The sequence below is a fragment of the Balaenoptera ricei genome, chromosome 13 (assembly GCF_028023285.1).
Source record: "Balaenoptera ricei isolate mBalRic1 chromosome 13, mBalRic1.hap2, whole genome shotgun sequence".
Taxonomy (NCBI): domain Eukaryota; kingdom Metazoa; phylum Chordata; class Mammalia; order Artiodactyla; family Balaenopteridae; genus Balaenoptera; species Balaenoptera ricei.
Window position 1 is genome coordinate 31,146,040 of NC_082651.1, and position 18,167 is coordinate 31,164,206.

Genomic DNA, 18,167 nt, shown 5'->3' on the forward strand with positions numbered 1-18,167 from the left:
GAGACTGAAAGTCAAGGGATGGAAAAAGATATTCCATGCAAATGGAAATCAAAAGAAAGCTGGAGTAGCAATACTCATGTCAGATAAAATAGACTTTAAAATAAAGACTGTTAAAAGAGATAAGGAGGGACACTACATAGTGATCAAGGGATCAATCCAAGAAGAAGATATAACATTGTAAATGTTTATGCACCCAACATAGGAGCACCTCAATACATAAGACAAATGCTAACAACCATGAAAGGAGAAATTGACAGTAACACAATAATAGTAGGGGACTTTAACACCCCACTTACACCAATGGACAGATCACCCAAACAGAAAATTAGTAAGGAAACACAAGCTTTAAATGACACAATAGACCAGATAGATTTAATTGATATTTATATAACATTCCACCTGAATGTGGCAAAATACACTTTCTTCTCAAATGCACATGGAACATTCTCCAGGATAGATCACATCTTGGGTCACAAATCAAGCCTTGGAAAATTTTTAAAAATTGAAATCATATCAAGCATTTTTTCTGACCACAACGCTATAAGATTGGAAATCAATTACAGGAAAAAAAACTGTAAAAGCACAAATACATGGAAGCTAAACAGTGAACTACTAAATAACAAAGAGATCACTGAAGAAATCAAAGAAGAAATTTAAAAATACATAGAAACAAATGACAATGAAAACACGATGACCCAAAACCTATGGGACACAGCAAAAGCAGTTCTAAGAGGGAATTTTATAGCAATTCAATCTCACCCCAAGAAAAATCTCAAACAATCTCACCCTACACTCAAAACAAATAGAGAAAGAAGAACAAAGAAAACCCAAGTCGGTAGAAGGAAAGAAATCATAAAGATCAGAGCAGAAATAAATGAAATAGAAATGAAGAAAACAATAGCAAAGATCAATAAAACTAAAAGCTTGTTCTTTGAAAAGATAAACAAACCCTTAGCCAGACTCATCAAGAAAAAAAGTGAGAGAACTCAAATCAGTAAAATTAGAAATGAAAAAGGAGAAATCACAACTGACACCACAGAAATACAAAGGATTATAAGTGACTACTACAAACAACTATATGCCAATAAAATGAACAACTACAAAGAAATGGACAAATTCTTGGAAAGGTACAATTTTCCAAGACTGAACCAGGAAGAATTAGAAAATATAAACAGACCTATCACAAATAATGAAATTGAAACTGTGATTAAAAATCTTCCAACAAACAAAAGTCCAGGACCAGATGGTTTCACAGGCGGATTCTATCAAACATTTAGAGAAGAGCTAACACCGATCCTTCTCAAACTCTTCCAAAAAATTGCAGAGGGAGAAACACTCCCAAATTCATTCTACAAAGCCACCATTACCCTGATACCAAAACCAGAAAAAGACATCACAAAAAAAGAAAATTATAGACCAATATCACTGATGAACATAGATGCAAAAATCCTGAACAAAATACTAGCAGACAGAATCCAACAAAACATTAAAAGGATCATACACCATGATCAAGTGGGATTTATCCCAGGGATGTAAGGATTCTTCAGTATATGCAAATCAATCAATGTGATACACCACATTAACAAATTAAGGAATAAAAACCATATGATCATCTCAATAGACGTAGAAAAAACTTTTGACAAAATTCAACACCCATTTATGATAAAAACTCTCCAGAAAATGGGCATAGAGGGGACCTACCTCAACATAATAAAGGCCATATATGACAAACCCACAGCAAACATCATACTCAATGGTAAAAAACTGAAAGCATTTCCACTAAGGTCAGGAACAAGACAAGGATGTCCACTCTCACCACTCTTACTCAACATAGTTTTGGAAGTCCTAGCACGGCAATCAGAGAAAAAAAGGAATACAAATTGGAAAAGAAGAAGTAAAACTGTCACTGTTTGCAGATGACATGATACTATACATAGAAAATCCTAAAGATGCCACCAGAAAACTACTAGAACTAATCAATGAATTTGGTAAAGTTTCAGGATACAAAATTAAAGCACAGAAATCTCTTGCATTCCTATACACTAACAATGAAAAATCAGAAAGAGAAATTAAGGAAACAATCCCATTTACCATTGCAACTAAAAGAATAAAATACGTAGGAATAAACCTGTCTAAAGAGGTGAAAGACTTGTACTCAGAAAGCTATAAAACACTGATGAAAGAAATCAAAGATGACATAAACAGATGGAGAAATATACCATGTTCTTGGATTGGAAAAATAAATATTGTGAAAAAGACTATACTACCCAAAGCAATCTACAGATTCAATGCAATCCCTACCAAACTACCAATGGCATTCTTCACAGAATTAGAACAAAAAATTTTACAATTCGTATGGAAACACAAAAGACCCCGAATAGCCAAACAATCTTGAGAAAGAAAAACAGAGCTGGAGGAATCAGGCTCCTGACTTCAAACTATACCACAAAGCTACAGTAATCAAGACAGTATGGTACTGGCACAAAAACAGAAATATAGATCAATGGTACAGGATAGAATGCCCAGAGATAAACCTACACACATATCACCTAACTTACAACAAAGGAGGCAAGAACATACAATGGAGAAAAGACAGCCTCTTCAATAAGTGGTGCTGGGAAAACTGGACAGCTACATGTAAATGAATGAAATTAGAACACTACCTAACACCATACACAAAAATAAACTCCAAATGGATTAAAGTCCTAAATATAAGACCAGACACTATAAAACTCTTAGAGGAAAACATAGGAAAAACACTCTTTGACATAAACCACAGCAAGATCTTTTTTCACCCACCTCCTAGAGTAATGGAAATTAAAAGAAAAATAATCAAAACGGGACTTAATTAAACTTAAAAGCTTTTGCACAGCAAAGGAAACCATAAACAAGACCAAAAGACAACCCTCAGAATGGGAGAAAATATTTGCAAATGAAACAACGAACAAAGGATTAATCTCCAAAATATACAAACATCACATGGAGCTCAATATCAAAAAAACAAACAATCCAATTAAAAATTGGGTGGAAGACATAAATAGACATTTCACCAAGGAAGACATAAAGATGGCCAATAGGCACATGAAAATATGCTCAACATTACTAATTATTAGAGAAATGCAAATCAAAACTACAATGAGGTATCACCTCACACGGGTCAGAGTGGCCATTATCAAAAAATCTAGAAACAGTAAATGCTGGAAAGGGTGTGGTGAAAAGGGAACCCTCCTGCTAACGCATATATATGGAATCTAAAAAAAAAAACGAAAAAAAAATGGTACTGATGAACCTAGTTCCAAGGCAGGAATAAAGACATAGGCATAGAGAATGGACTTGAGGACGCGGGGTGGGAGGGGGAAGCTGGGGCGAAGTGAGAGTAGCATCGACATATATACACTACCGAATGTAAAATAGTTAACTAGTGGGAAGCAGCAGCACAGCACAGGGAGATCAGCTCCGTGCTTTGCAATGACGTAGAGGGGTGGGATAGGGAGGATGGGAGGGAGGCTCAAGAGGGAGGGGATATTGGGACATATGTATGCATATGGCTGATTCACTTTGATGTACAACAGAAACTAACACAGTATTGTGAAGCAGTTATACCCCAATAAAGATCTATTTTTTTAAAAAAATCAAGGGGGAAAAAAAGACCAAAAACCCTATAGAAAAATGGACAAAAGACATAAACAGATAATTCAAAAAATATTTTTAAATGGTCCTTAAATATATAAAAATATGCTCAACTTTACTCATAATTAGAAAAATGAAAACTAAGACTACACCAACATACCATCTCCCACCTTTAGATCAACAAAAGCTAAAAAGTATGACAACACATTCTGTTGGTGAAGCTACATTTCCATTCATTGCTGGTAGAAGGCACAGTGGTACAACACATTTGGAGGGGAATTTGGCAGTATCTAACAAAACTACTTAGGCATTTACTTTTGACTCACCATTCCCACTTCTAAGAATCCAATACCCTGAAGATATACCTCTAACAATATAAAAATGCATACATATATACAGGATTACAAAGCTGTTATACAGTCTTTCTAGATTTTTATTTTTGATGTTTAGGATATGTTTTAGGACTTTCTTCAGTTTCTGTGCCTTTTTTTTTTTTTTTTTTAACATTTCCTTACTCTACCTAACTCCCCAATAAGTCTTATATTCTTTCTTGGTTCCTCCTACTTTTGTTTTCACCTCAGAGTAGATCTCTCAGCTCGCTTGGGCCTTAAAGAGACAAAATTCCTTGGTCTAGTTCTCAGGGCCTCACCAACAGATTTAATGCCTTCCTAGCCCCACTTCCTCCTTTTCCTAAATAACCATTTCCCTACTCTCCTTCCCCACCTCGGTGCCTATGAAAACACTTCTTCCCAGTCCACTTTTCTAATTTGCGTTGCAATTTACATTAAATGCTTTTTGTTTATAGAATATGTAAATTAGTTTGTGCAGGAAAAGAAGGCTTTTAAAATACCTTCTATGTCTAGTGTTTCCCAGGTCAAACTATGCTTTAGATGTTGGTAAATCTCAATCAGTAGTGATCAACCCCTTTTGCAGGTGGGTTGCATTTTTTCCTCAGTAAAATGAAAATAGAGCTAATTGAGACCCACAGATAAAATATTTTTTCTTACACCTTGAATCATATACTTTATTTAAGAGAAAAATGTCACCAGAAAAAGAAGAAAGAAATGGCACTGGCATTTAGTAACTAAAATGTTCGTGTGTAGACAGCTGGGAGGCAGCTTTCTAATCTTTCATCCATTATAGTTGCATGATGCTTTAAAGTCTACAAAGTGCTTTCAGGTGTCATCATTTCATACTCAAATGAACACTAAGCCTAGGTATTATTATCATTCCCACTTTACAGATGAAGAAATTGAGCTTAGAGAGATGAAGTGACTGGTCTAAGGTCACAGAGCAAGTTAGGAGCAGAAGGGCTAAGATTAGTTTATTCTGTGCAGTGCAGCACTTACTGAGCTCCTGTTGTATTCCAGACACTGTGCTAGTGCTGAGGGTGCAGAGGTGGATAAGGTGCTACATCTGGTATCCACAGGCATAGAGACACCCTTCATAACCAGGACCCTCTTTACTGCACCTGCAGGATCTCCTTTCTATTTGGGCTAGCCAGGGCAGGGCAAGTCAGGCATCTCAAAGCAGGATTGGATGGGAATTCCCTGGTGGTCCAGTGGTTAAGACTCTGCACTTCCACTGCAGGGGGCCCGGGTTGAATCACTGGTCAGGAACTAAGAAGCCATGCAGCTCGGCCAAAAATTAAAAAAAAAAAAGCAAGATTGGATGGCGGGGAATATTGTCCACTCCTTGTCACAGGGTGTTGCTCCCACGGCTCCAGATGTGTGGGGATGCAGTGCAGCTTCTCCCTTAGAGAAGTCCCTACCACCAATCACAGGCTTCTTCACCCTAGAGACACACAGGCCTGAGAAAAAGCAATTCTGAGAATTGTGCCAGCCAAATTGTGCCAGCCAAAGTAATTGCTCTGGAAACATTTTCTTTCCTAATTCATCTTCTTACTAAGGGCTGAAATATTTGGAATTAGGTTGGGACATGTCTCAGAGCTAGAGGTTCCACAGGTCCCTATTTTGTCTCTAATAATGTAAATCATCCATCGTGAATCATTAGTATTTCATTCTTTAGTTAACAGTCAAGCCTTTTTTATTTTTAGCCCACCTTAGGCTGCACCAGCTTGACCCTCCATCATAAAACTCTCTGGGTAGCTGACTAGGGCTGGAAAAGAGGCATGTCCACTACAAGCTGAGGGATCTCTGCTTGTGTTCTGCTCATGGGACTCCCAGATTCCTCTCCCATCTTTCCACCACTGCCCACTACCACCACAGAACAGGAAAGCATGTGTGGGAGGCCTGGGCTGAGACGTGGGCATCCCACACAAGCTAATAGTTCGGCACACCTTCAAACAAATATTTTTAAAATACTAATTCAACAATTGTTTAGGAGCCAAAGGCTACAAAGAGGAAGAGAAAGGAAAGGAGTACTGGTTCTGTTCTGCCCAGTCCTGCACACTTCCCTAAGCAGAGCCAAAGCCTTGCAGTAATGGAACCCACCCTTCTTAGAAATAGGTGTAGTGACTACCTGTTGTTCCATGAGTGTGTTCCTTTGTGGGGGTCTCATCCTTCACCCCAGCAGTTTGTGCCAGTCCTCCCTTCCTCCCTTCTGCTTTAGCCTTCTTGCTATTCCTCCAATATACCAAGCTCGTGCTCACTTCAAGACCTTTGACCTTGCTGATTCCTTTATAAGGAACAATCTTCCCACAGATGTTTTCATGAATCAGTCCTTCACTTGGTTCAAGTCTCTGCTCAACTATTACCTTCTTAGAGCATACTTCTTCCCTGGCCAGCCAAGATAAAGGTTCACACACACACACACACACACACACACACACACACACACTTATCCTGATTTATTTTTCTTCATAGTTACCTATTATTATCTGTAATTGTTTTCTGTTTTATTTGTTTATTTTCTGTTCTCCCACTAGAATGGTAAACCATGAAAGCAGAGAATTTGTCTTTTTCTTTGTTGACACCAAGCAGTGCCTAGCTCATAGAAGGCACTAAATAAATAATTATTTGAATGACAAATTAAATGAATGAATAAGTGAATGAATGAATGAATGGCAACAGTACTCTCCTGGGAGGGTATAGTTCTGGGAAATAAATTTTCTCTATCTCATTACACTTCTACTGATGTTTTAACCCCTCTTATAGACTTGGGCCCTAGGAAGATGATCACCACTTGGTCAGTCCTGTGCTCACTTCTCTGCAGAGGACACGCTGCCTTAACCCCCACTACCCCTGCCACCTCCTTTCAAGGGGCTTCTCCTTTTTCCCAGGGTCCAATCATTACCACCACAAATGAGGCACATGAGCTCCGAAAGACAAGCTAGACTGCCCCTAACATTTTGAGCTGTCGGAGACTATCCCCTTGCAGTTATTGATTTAAAGACAGTGGTTGAATGACCTGCACAGTTGTTCCTGAGCAAACTTTGTCTGCTCTGATTTCTTATCCTAGTTGTTAACATCCTGAAGCCACTCCTGTATTCACAGAGTAGACAGCACTGATTGTAAACTGACCCAGGAAGGCTAAGGTACCATGATTATATAGTTTCTGTAGTGGTTCTTGACATTTTTGGGGTCACAGAGCTCTTCTGAGAATCTGATAAAAGCTAAGGTCCTATCCCCCTCCTCCACCCCTCCAAAATACACCTATACACATATAGACAAAATTGTATACAATTTCAGGGGTTCCCAGAACCCCTGAAGCCCATCCATAACACCCAAGGATGGGTGACATGATGGTCATTTAGAAAGAAATAGGTTTGCCCTATAGGTCAAGACCTTTGTGGGACTGGGGAGGATGTGCAGGACTGGCCAGGAGCATCGTTATCCTGGGCTTCTACTTTAGACATTCTATGTCAAGAGAGAAATATAGCCATTATACACGTAAGTGTGTGTTAAAGTGTTAAATTCTCCCATTTTAAACACATTTCAATTTTGTAACCCTATTTTAGGGTTGACTTCTGAGAAGGATTGCTTTAGGCATTACCTTACTACCTTTAGGCTTTCTTAGTCTTTCCCATTATTGTGCCTCTTCCAGAAAAGCTTAGCTCAGTGAAGGATGTCACTGCTCATGGCCACAGGGAGGCAGGGTAAGTCCGAAAACTGAATGTGAATGCCGGCTGCAGCTAGACTGCAACAGACTAGGCCTTCCTCGCTTGTCAGGAGCACCCAGACACTCAGAGCTGCCACCTTCACTCCAGTAACCTTTCTAATTCATAACAGTGTGACCAGTCCCTGCTAGCCCGTCAATATGGAAGCTGTTCTTCAACGTCTGAGAAGTCTCCTTCCCATTCCCCAGGTTTAGTACATTTAGTTATATTTGTGAGGAACACAGGACCAGGTGTTGATGTTCTTACGTATGTTGGTGGCAGGGAGAAAGTCACCGAGATAAGTGATTGGAAAAAAAAGAATTTTAAAAAAGGAAAACACATCCTTTTCCTATAAGAGCAAATCATTTTGTTGATGAGAGAGAAGGAAGAAAATGCCATTTGTTAGACCTACTGCATGCCATTCATGCAGGTAATCATCTCACTTCTTATGCCTCCTATAACTATGAAATAGGTTGTGCTATCCACACTTTGCCCAAAGTCACATAGCTAACAACTTTCAAGCCACAATTCAAACCCTTGTCTTTCCACTACATTCCACCACCTTTCATTAACTCCAAAAAAGTTAAGAAAACCCTTCAAGAGAAACAAAGTAACAAGTATAATTAGTATTGCCGTATGGAGTCCACAGACACCCAGGAGGTACTGATTAAAGCCAATAGGGAGGATATAATTAAGCATAACTTCTTGGACAAAGTCAGTTCTGAGTTGGAATCTGGAGGAGCTGCAGGCCATGGATTGACAAGAGTAATAAAAGCACTAAGGAAGGAAGTCACGTGACAGGGAGACTAGCTCAGTTGAAGCGGAAGAGTTACAGGAAAAAGTAATGAGAGCTGAGGAGGAGGGAGCAATTGTTTAACTCAACAGGCATTTGCTAATCTTCAGCTCTCTGCAAGCTGCTGAGCTGGGGGGTGGAGGGGTTGGGGGTGTTGATAGGTTCTCAACAGGTAGAGAAGAGGAGGAATGTATTGATATGAGCCATACAGAGTAAGGGAAGAATGGGGGTTTTGAGGAATAATGAGTAGTAACAAGTGGTACAGAAGGAGTGAAGGGGGGCTTCCCTGGTGGTGCAGTGGTTGAGAGTCTGCCTGCCAGTGCAGGGGACACGGGTTCGAGCCCTGGTCTGGGAAGATCCCACATGCCGCGGAGCAACTGGGCCCGTGAGCCATAATTACTGAGCCTGCGCGTCTGGAGCCTGTGCTCCGCAACAGGAGAGGCCGCGACAGTGAGAGGCCCGCGCACCGCGATGAAGAGTGGCCCCCGCTTGCCGCAACTAGAGAAAGCCCTCGCACAGAAACGAAGACCCAACACAGCCATAAATAAATTAAAATTTAAAAAAAAAAAAAAAAAAGAGTGAGTGAAGGGAATAAAAATGACAGCAGGAAGGCAGTATGTGCTCTTCAGGAAAGGAAGGATCTGATGAAACTATGTTTTAGAAAAATTAACTGGTAGTAAGAAGTACCAGAGGGGAAAGAATGGAGTTTGACGGGACAGCTAAGAGGCTACTGCCATAATCCAGGCACAAGGAAATGACTGCCTGGACCAGTGACAGAGAATACGGAAAAGAAGTTCTCTCTCTAAAGTGTTCTGGTTTACACATTAGTCTTTAGCTTGGATAATGTGACTGTTTCTGAGAAGGTCCCCTCAAATCTGAAGCATAGCACCTCTATGGCGATTACCTGAGAACTTTTTCAAAGGAAGAAGCTCTGCTCTGTGGCTCTTCCAAGAACCTGTAGGTTAAGAAGTTGGAAAGAGCTCTCATACCGTATACAAAAATAAACTCAAAATGGATTAAAGGCTTAAATGTAAGACCTGAGACAGTAAAACTTCCAGAAGAAAATATAGGCAGTAAGCTCTTTGACATCAATCTTAGCAATATTTTTTTGAATATGTCTCCTCAGGCAAGGGAAACAAAGCAAAAATAAACAAACGGGACTACGACAAACTGAAAAGCTTTTGCACAGTGGAGGGAACTATCGACAAAATGAAAAGGCAGCCCACTGAATGGGAGAAGATACTTGCAAACGATATATCTGAAAAAGGGTTAATATCCAAAATATACAATGAACCTATACAACTCAACATCAAAAAACGAACAACCCGGGGCTTCCCTGGTGGCACAGTGGTTAAGAATCCGTCTGCCAATGCAGGGGAGACGAGCTCGAGCCCTGGTCCGGGAAGATCCCACATGCCATGGAGCAACTAACCTCGTGCACCAAAACTGAGCCTGCACTCTAGAGCCCGCGAGCCACAACTACTGAAGCGCGTGTGCCTAGAACCCCTGTGCCGCAACAAGAGAAGCCACCTAGATGAGAAGCCCGTGCACCGCAACGAAGAGTAGCCCCCACTCACCAAAACTAGAGAAAGCCCATGCACAGCAATGAAGACCCAACACAGCCAAAAATAAATAAATTAAATAAATAAATTTTTTTAAAAAACAAAAAAATGAACAACCCAATTTAAAAATGGGTAAGGGACCTAGATAGACATTTTTTCAAAGAAGACATACAGAAGGTCAACAGGCACATGAAAAGATGCTCAGCATCACTAATCATCAGGGAAATGCAAATCAACATCACAATCACTTCACACCTGTCAGAATGGCTATTATCAAAAAGACAGCAAATAATAAATGTTGACAAGGATGTGGCGAAAAGGGAACCCTCATGCACTGTTAGTGGGAATGTAAATTGGTGCAGCTACTATGGAAAAGAGTATGGAGTTTCCTCAAAAAATTAAAAATAGAACTACCATATGATCCATCAGTTCCACTCCTGTGTGCTTATTCAAAGAAAAAACACTAATTTGAAATGTTCATTGTAGCACTATTTACAGTAGCCTAGGTATGGAAGAAACCTAAGTGCCCATCAATAGATGAATGGATAAAGAAGATGTGGTATATATACACAATGGAATATTACTCAGCCATAGAAAAAAAAGAATGAAATCTTACCATTTGCAACAACATGGATGGACCTAGAGGGTATTATTCTAAGTGAAATAAGTCAGACAGAGAAAGACAAATACTGTCAGATTTCACTTATATGTGTAATCTAAAAAACAAAACAAATGAACAAACATAACTAAACAGAAACAGAGTCATAGATATAGAGAACAAACAGGTGGTTGCTGTAGGGGAGGAGAGTAGGGAGAGCAGAGAAATAGCTGAGGGAGGGTAAGAGGTACAAACTTTCAATTACAAAATAAATGAGTCACAGGTATGAAATGTACAGTGTGGGGAATATAGTCAATAATTATATAATATCTTTGTATGATGACAGATGGTAACTAGACTTACCGTGATGTTCATTTGGGGATGTATAGAAATATCAAATCACTATGTTGTGTACCAGGACCTAACATAGCGTTGTAAGTCAATTACACTTCAAAAACCAACAAACTCATAGAAAAAGAGATCAGATTTGTGGTTACCAGAGGCAGGGGGTGGGGGAGGGTGAATTGAATTAAGGTGGTCAAAAGGTACAAAATTCCAATTATAAGATAAATAAGTAAGGTACAACATAATAAATATAATTAACACTGCTGTATATCATATATGGAAGTTGTTATAGAGTAAATCCTAAGAGTTCTCATTACAAGGAAAAATTTTTTTGTATTTCTTTAATTTTGTATCTATGAGATGATAGATGTTCACTAAACTTATTGTGGTAATCATTTCATGATGTGCATAAGCCAAGTCATCATACTGTACACCTTAAACTTACACAGTGCTATATGTCGATTATATCTCAATAAAACTGGAAGAGAAAAAAGAAGTTGGAACGAACTTTAGCAACATTGATGGAGTGTCTGCAGGGAAGATTGGCATTTTCCTTCACAGAGGCAACATGTTTCAGGCCTGGTTCTTCAGCTTTACAGAATCAGAAAGTTGATTTTATCAACATCCTCTCAGAGATAGAGTCACCTTATCAAGCTCAAGACTAAAGTATTAGCCAGAATATTTTAGAGGAAGAACCATAACCACTATAATCACCAAGAAGAGCAGAAACTTGACAAACACATCCTGCCATCGGGATGCCTCACTGAGCCAGCACACCCTCTCCTCTGAGCCACGCTTGGATGATGGCTGCCAGCATCTGCCGCTGTTGCTCCCTTCCTCTGTGCTCCATTTCTGGCCAACCCTCTCCCCTTCTAATGGACACATTCATTCTTTGGATAAGCCAGTACCATCCATAGGCTCTAGCCAAATCTTTCTCTGGTCTGTAAGCCATTCTCCTTTTTTTAAATTTATTTATTCTTTTTATGGTTTTTATTTATTTATTTAATTTATTTTTGGCTGCGTTGGGTCTTCGTTGCTGTGCTCGGGCTTTCTCTCCAGTTGTGGCGAGCGGGGACTACTTCTCCTTGCAGTATGTGGGCTTTAGGCACGTGGGCTTCAGTAGTTGCACACAGGCTTCAGTAGTTGTGGCATGCGGGCTCAGTAGTTATGGCGCACGGGCTTAGTTGCTCCACGACATGTGGGATCTTCCCAGACCAGGGCTCGAACCCATGTCCCCTGCATTGGCAGGCGGATTCTTAACCACTGTGCCACCAGGGAAATCCCCATTCTCCTTTTTAAGGTGACTGTTTTTCATCGACCTCATCACTCTGTATTGATTTTATTGTTTAATTATTTGAGGAAACGCCTGTTGTTCTTATTTCCAGATTCTCAACTTTGCTATTGTCCCCATGTACTGCCCATGGTAGGAATTTCTAATCTTCAACCCTTTCCCTGGGGAGAAAAAAACACTTATTTGTCTTATCCAAAATTCTGTTGTTTGAACTTGAAGCAATATTATCCTCTCTACTTTTTGAAATCCTTTGTTCAATTTCATTTATTTAGTTCTATATCTGCCTCCTTATGCTTTAATAACCATTTTGCCTCTCTGAAGAGAAGCTGTTCAGTCATTTCCATACTTCTTACTCAAGTTGAAGTCCAGGCTCAGAAAAATTACTTCTTGTTTTGCCTATGACACAATAAGTTCCACATTATTAAAAAGAACGTTTCTCTTCACTCATGAGGAATGTTTCTTTGACAATGACTTCATATTTATCACTGTAGTACCTGAAAACGTAGTAGAGCAGATGAGATTTTAAGGAGAAATGGTCAAGAATAATGTTGCTTTATAAACTCCTTAAGGCAAAGAATATCATATACCTTTGTATATTATTTCATCTTCTATGTAGTACATAATTAATATTATTGCTTGATGCAATGAATGAAATAGCTAGTAAGCTAATGAACCCTCATAACAATCCACAGAAGATGGCAGAGGTTTTTTTTTTTAAGTGAAAGCGACTTTATTTAGAGAGATACACATTCCATAGGCAGAATGTGGTCCATCACAGAGGGCGAGAGCAGCCGATGGTACAGTTTTAATTATACTGGTCAAAGAGAAATGCATTTGGTGCCCCTTTTCAGCCACAGAATAAGTCGATAAATATAACATGAAGTCACTTAAGTCTCACCACACTTTCCCTGCGTGGGTGCCAATACGTTGGACTGAAGCCCTTTGTTTCCTGTGGAGAGTCTGCCACCTCTGCAGACTTGTCCTCAGGAATGTCGTTCTAGAAATAAACCAGCTTTCTCCTTGGGGTCCATGAGTCACACATAGAAGTTAATTCATTGGAGCAACTGGCTTTTCTTAGGCCCTTTGTAAAAGTATTTCAGAGAGTCCCTCATGGTGAGGCAAAAAAAAGTCAGGTTCCTCTTCAGTTTCTTTCCAGCTCTTGTCTCATTTCCTCTCTCAGTGCTTCCTCCATCACCTTATACTTGGCTTTTACTGACAAACTTTACCTCCAGACCTAGATCCCAATTCCTGAGCTAGTGTTGTCTAAAGAAGGAAGTAGACCATCAAAGTCTCATTACCCCACCTACCTAGTCTCATTCATTCAGATTTGGAATCAAATCACACTCCACCAGACCATCCCTGTCTTCTTGGCTGCTAATCACACTTGTGAGATATAGTATGTCAATGGCAAACTTGTATAATCTGTGTCAGAAGGTGGAGCTCAGGAATTCATCTTTTTTTCTTTTAGTCTTTTTTAAATTTATTTTTTTATAGCAGAGGTAATAACTGAATACATTTTCACTGTGAAACAACAACATAAAACTGAAGTCCCCCTTGTTAACTAAGTATTTAACTTGCATTGCTATATTATTTTTGGCTGTTCTTGTATTCTAGACTTTTTAAAAATATTCAATACAAGAAATACATGAATACAATAAAATACAAACAGTATAGAAGTATGAATAATAAAAAGTGAATGTATCTCAGAACTCTACCCCATTTCCTGTCCGCTATCAACAGTTTGATAATAGCCTTCCAGAGCTTTGTAAGAGGCATTTCCATACATATGTATGCACTTAGGCTAACAGTTTTATTTTTATATAAATGGGTCCATACCATACATCTGTTCTAGAACTTTCTTTATTCACTTACTATCTCCTAGCTTTCCATGTCAGTACATTTAGCTTTTACTTTGTTAACAGCTGTATAATACTCCACAGTCTGTGCCATAATTTATTTAAACATTCCCCTATTGATGGGCATTTGAATTGCTTCCTGTTTGGGGCTTTGATTGTTTGTTATCGCAACAGTGCTGTACTGAACATCTTTGCATATGTTTCTTTGTGTACTGTCCAAGAACGTCTCTAGGCTAGATATCTAGAGGTGGAATTGATGGATCCAAAAATGGGTGCATTTAATATTTTATATTTTTCAAAATTTGTAATTGAAGAATTAAACACTTTAACCACTGTTTCCCTTTCTTCTGCAGAGAGTTCTATCCTGGGAACTGATATTGACCTTCAGACTATAGACAATGATGTTGTCAGCATGGAGATTTTCTTCAAAGCCTGGCTGCATAACAATGGAACAGACCAAGAACATGTCCACCTTCTTCTTCCTTCACGGAGTTTCAGCAGCATTTCCAGAGCCAGAGATAATCCAAGTACACAACCCCCAAAAAACATATTATATAGATAATAATTATCCTAGTCTAGGATTAGGACTCTAGATTGGAAAGTCATCAGAATACAGAGTAGCTGAGGTTTAGGGATTGGAGGAGGATTGGATGATGCTCTCCATGTAAGCATGAGGAGTAAGAAAAGAATTTCTAAAAAGTAACCACCACGGTTAGAAAATTGAGCCTGATTAAGCCCAGACAGCAAGAGCCAGATAGTTTCAGTATAAAGACTTAAACACCTCAATAACAGGGCATCAGCTACACTACATAAGAGCACAATGAATCATATGTTTTCTCAAGTTTTCATTTTTGATGCAGCAGATATTATTGACATTATAATTTCAGGTAAGCTGGTACCTTGACAATATCAATAGGGCCTGTGAGGAGAGGAAAAGAACCAAAATTAAATGATTAAATAAAGGTCTTCTCAATAGGGAGACACCAAACTGAGGGGAACTAAAGCAACTACAGAGGCAAGCCCCAGGGAATACAACTAGTGGCCCTAGACCATGTTCACAAAGTATGTTCTGGCAATTGTGGAAACCAAGAGGTCAAACCAGTGTTCCAGGCATGTCAGCAAGGTCCTGGATATTGTTCTGGCTGGCAGTGTTACTTAATTCAGGTCCCACTAGATTGTAGGGATAAAGCCATTTCTAGTCTCCATCCCCTTTGAAACGTGGCCTAGGACCTGAGTGGCAGGGCCTGCAAATGGACCCATCAGTATAGTCAGCCACAGCTCCAAAGGGAACAGACTAAATTTTGTCTTCCCCTTTAGGGGTGGGAGCTCAATGAGAAAAATGGGTACAGACTTCCATCCCCAAAGGGGAGGACACACGTTGGTCCTTTCTTTCTGGGGATAGCCACTGGGTTCTTAATCTCCCTCCCCCTCCCCCACATTTCAATCTAGGGCCTGGGATGCCTTTAACAACTTACCTTGATTTTACTGTCTTTCTTTTGTGTGTAAAATCTTCTTCCCAGGACCTCCATTCCACGAACTTTGTCCGAGACTAACAGTACCAATTGCTCACTTCTTATCTATTTTCCCCAAGCACTATGTTAACTCCTTTCATTGCATTATTCCCTTTCACCTTCATAACAACAACATGGTGCAGGTACTATTACCATATGTCATTGAATCTAAGATGCTGTCCATTATAAGATACACCATTATTTTATATACCACTGAGAAAGAAAAGCAATGCCAATTAAATGTGACACATTGCTTTTTTATCACTTAGAAATATTATTTTATTCTTACTGAGAGAGTTCTTTTAGATTAGAGTAGTAAGTAAGGGTTAAGAGTGCCTGTCTGGTCGATGGTGATTGCAAGACATATATAGAGCTGTTAGTAAGTGAAAAAAAATGTGTCTTAAAATGAATAAATATAATGTTATCCCTGTTTTACAGATGAGAAAACTGAGACAGAGAAATTAAACATTTCTGCACAGAAAATTAATAGTCAAGCCAGAATTTGAAGCCAGGCAACTCCAGATCCCATTCTTAACCCTTAGGATTAGAAATCTATATTTTATACATTTGACTACTCTCAGCCTAGAGGACATTCATCAGACTCAAGTCTATCACTTCCAGAGCCTGGGCCCTTACCTACTATGCAACCTGCCTCATGCTGGGCAGTTTTGAGCAAAGGGGCTGCCTCGTGCTGGGCACATCTCTCATTAGGAGGGCTGGGGCCATCCAAAGCCAGGAGCTCCTACAACCAGCCTTTCTTCTACTGTTGCATGGCATTTGCCCATGGTAGTGTTGAGAATTTCTCTGCTTTGCCCTCCCTTGTTCCATGGCTTTCAGCACCAGGGTCAGAGCCAGAATGTTTATCTCCATCTGCAATTATTTTTTGGAAACCACAGGTCTTCAGGATGGGTGGTAGAACTTAGATCCAGACTCTTCTGCTGAGGAGGTCTTCACTGGAATCCAGATGCTCAGGCATAAGTTGGAATGAGGTCCAGAGAAAGTAGGCCTCCTCTGGGGTGGGTGTGACCCACATGAGAGTTTAAACAAGCACAATAAATACCATATCATAGTTATCCATTGTTTACAAAACTGATGCATTGCTCCATATGTAGATTTCTGGAAATGTGGTTCCCTACAAAAAAATAAAACAAAACAAAACAAAAACGCTGAGCTCTCCTACTATAGAATCTTTTGAGGACTGCTCCTCAGATGTTCACTTTGACTCCTCCTTACAAGGTTCTCCACCCAACACCACCTGCTTCTGTAGCTGCCTCGGGCCCTTCACCCACTCTCTAGGTGCTTCCCTCAGAGGCCTCTTTCTCACAGTGCATAGTCTACCTCAGCTGAGTGTCTTTTCCCATATCTTGGGTTTGGGGGTCTGCCACCTCTGCACCTGAGTCTGAGTGGTGAGAAGCATACCTGGTTCTAGACTCTAGCCCTGGTAAAACATTTTTCCCGGCTTTGGAACATTGCTGAGACAACAATTCCAGTAGTTTTCATCCCTGGCTACAGTAAGAATCACATGAGGAACTTTTTAAAATACCAATATCAGCTCCATCCCCAGAGATCCCAATTTCATTGGTGTGAGGTAGGGTCCAGACATCAGTACCATTTGCAAGTTCACTAGGTGATTCTTACTGCAACCAGAGTTGAGAACCTAAGCCAGATGAGCACAGCCATCTAGTCCTAAAGCCCAGGGACCCAACAATGGAGCAGTCAGGCACAGAGGAAACGAGGGGAAGCTGGAGTCCTAGGCAAAGTCCCTCCTACACTTCCTGGGCTCTAGGACACACCTGGCCAAGAGCTGTCTCACCCAGAACTGATGTCTAGGTCTGATTGCTAGGCCCAGGAGGGCCAGCTAGATCTGACATCTATTCTGGCATCCTATTTTTTCTACATTATTTCTACTTTCATTTTTACCTCATGTTGCAGTTACTACAGTCATTTCATAAATCACTGACATCAACTACTAGCCTTCTCACAAGTACGCAGCACTCATATATTCATAGTTTGTTAACAGTATTTAAACCCGATATACATTTTATTTAAAACCTTCATAATATCAAGGATTCAAATCTAGTGCAACAGAACATTGTACACTGTGACATGTGAATGTACCTGCTGGAGCAAAAGCTTAATACAGAAGCAGATGAATAACCCGTACACAGTTAGTTGAAGCCCCCTCAGAACTGTTGTCTGGTGCCACAATCATGTTCCAAGGCCCAGAAGATTCTATTCACTTGGGGAATTAAAAACTAAACTATTTCTGGAACTTATTCCTCTCCCTCCCTCGAATGTCCCTAGAAGAGCTCACAGAGAAGCAGTAGCTGTCAGCTGACTGCCTGACTTCTGCTTTCCTGTTCTTCCTTCATCGGACCTGCAGTCTTGCCAAAGCTTAGCCACAGGGAAGCAGGAGGGGCAAAATTTCTTTCTGTGATTGCCAAAAGGCCCTGCATATTTCAGTGTTAGCCGCCTCCTCCGCAGAGGACACACGTTCCTCTCAGACTCGATCACAAGCCAGATC

General features: G+C 40.0%; 1 protein-coding gene across 1 annotated transcript in view; it reads left to right on the forward strand.

Annotated features, from left to right (window-relative positions):
- The window catches only part of M1AP (meiosis 1 associated protein), an 89,916-nt gene that overhangs the window by 50,556 nt on the left and 21,193 nt on the right, over positions 1-18,167 (forward strand). Inside the window, exon 5 of the mRNA XM_059942725.1 lies at positions 14,486-14,659. Coding sequence (XP_059798708.1) covers positions 14,486-14,659 — 174 coding nt within the window. The remainder of the gene's footprint in view (positions 1-14,485; positions 14,660-18,167) is intronic.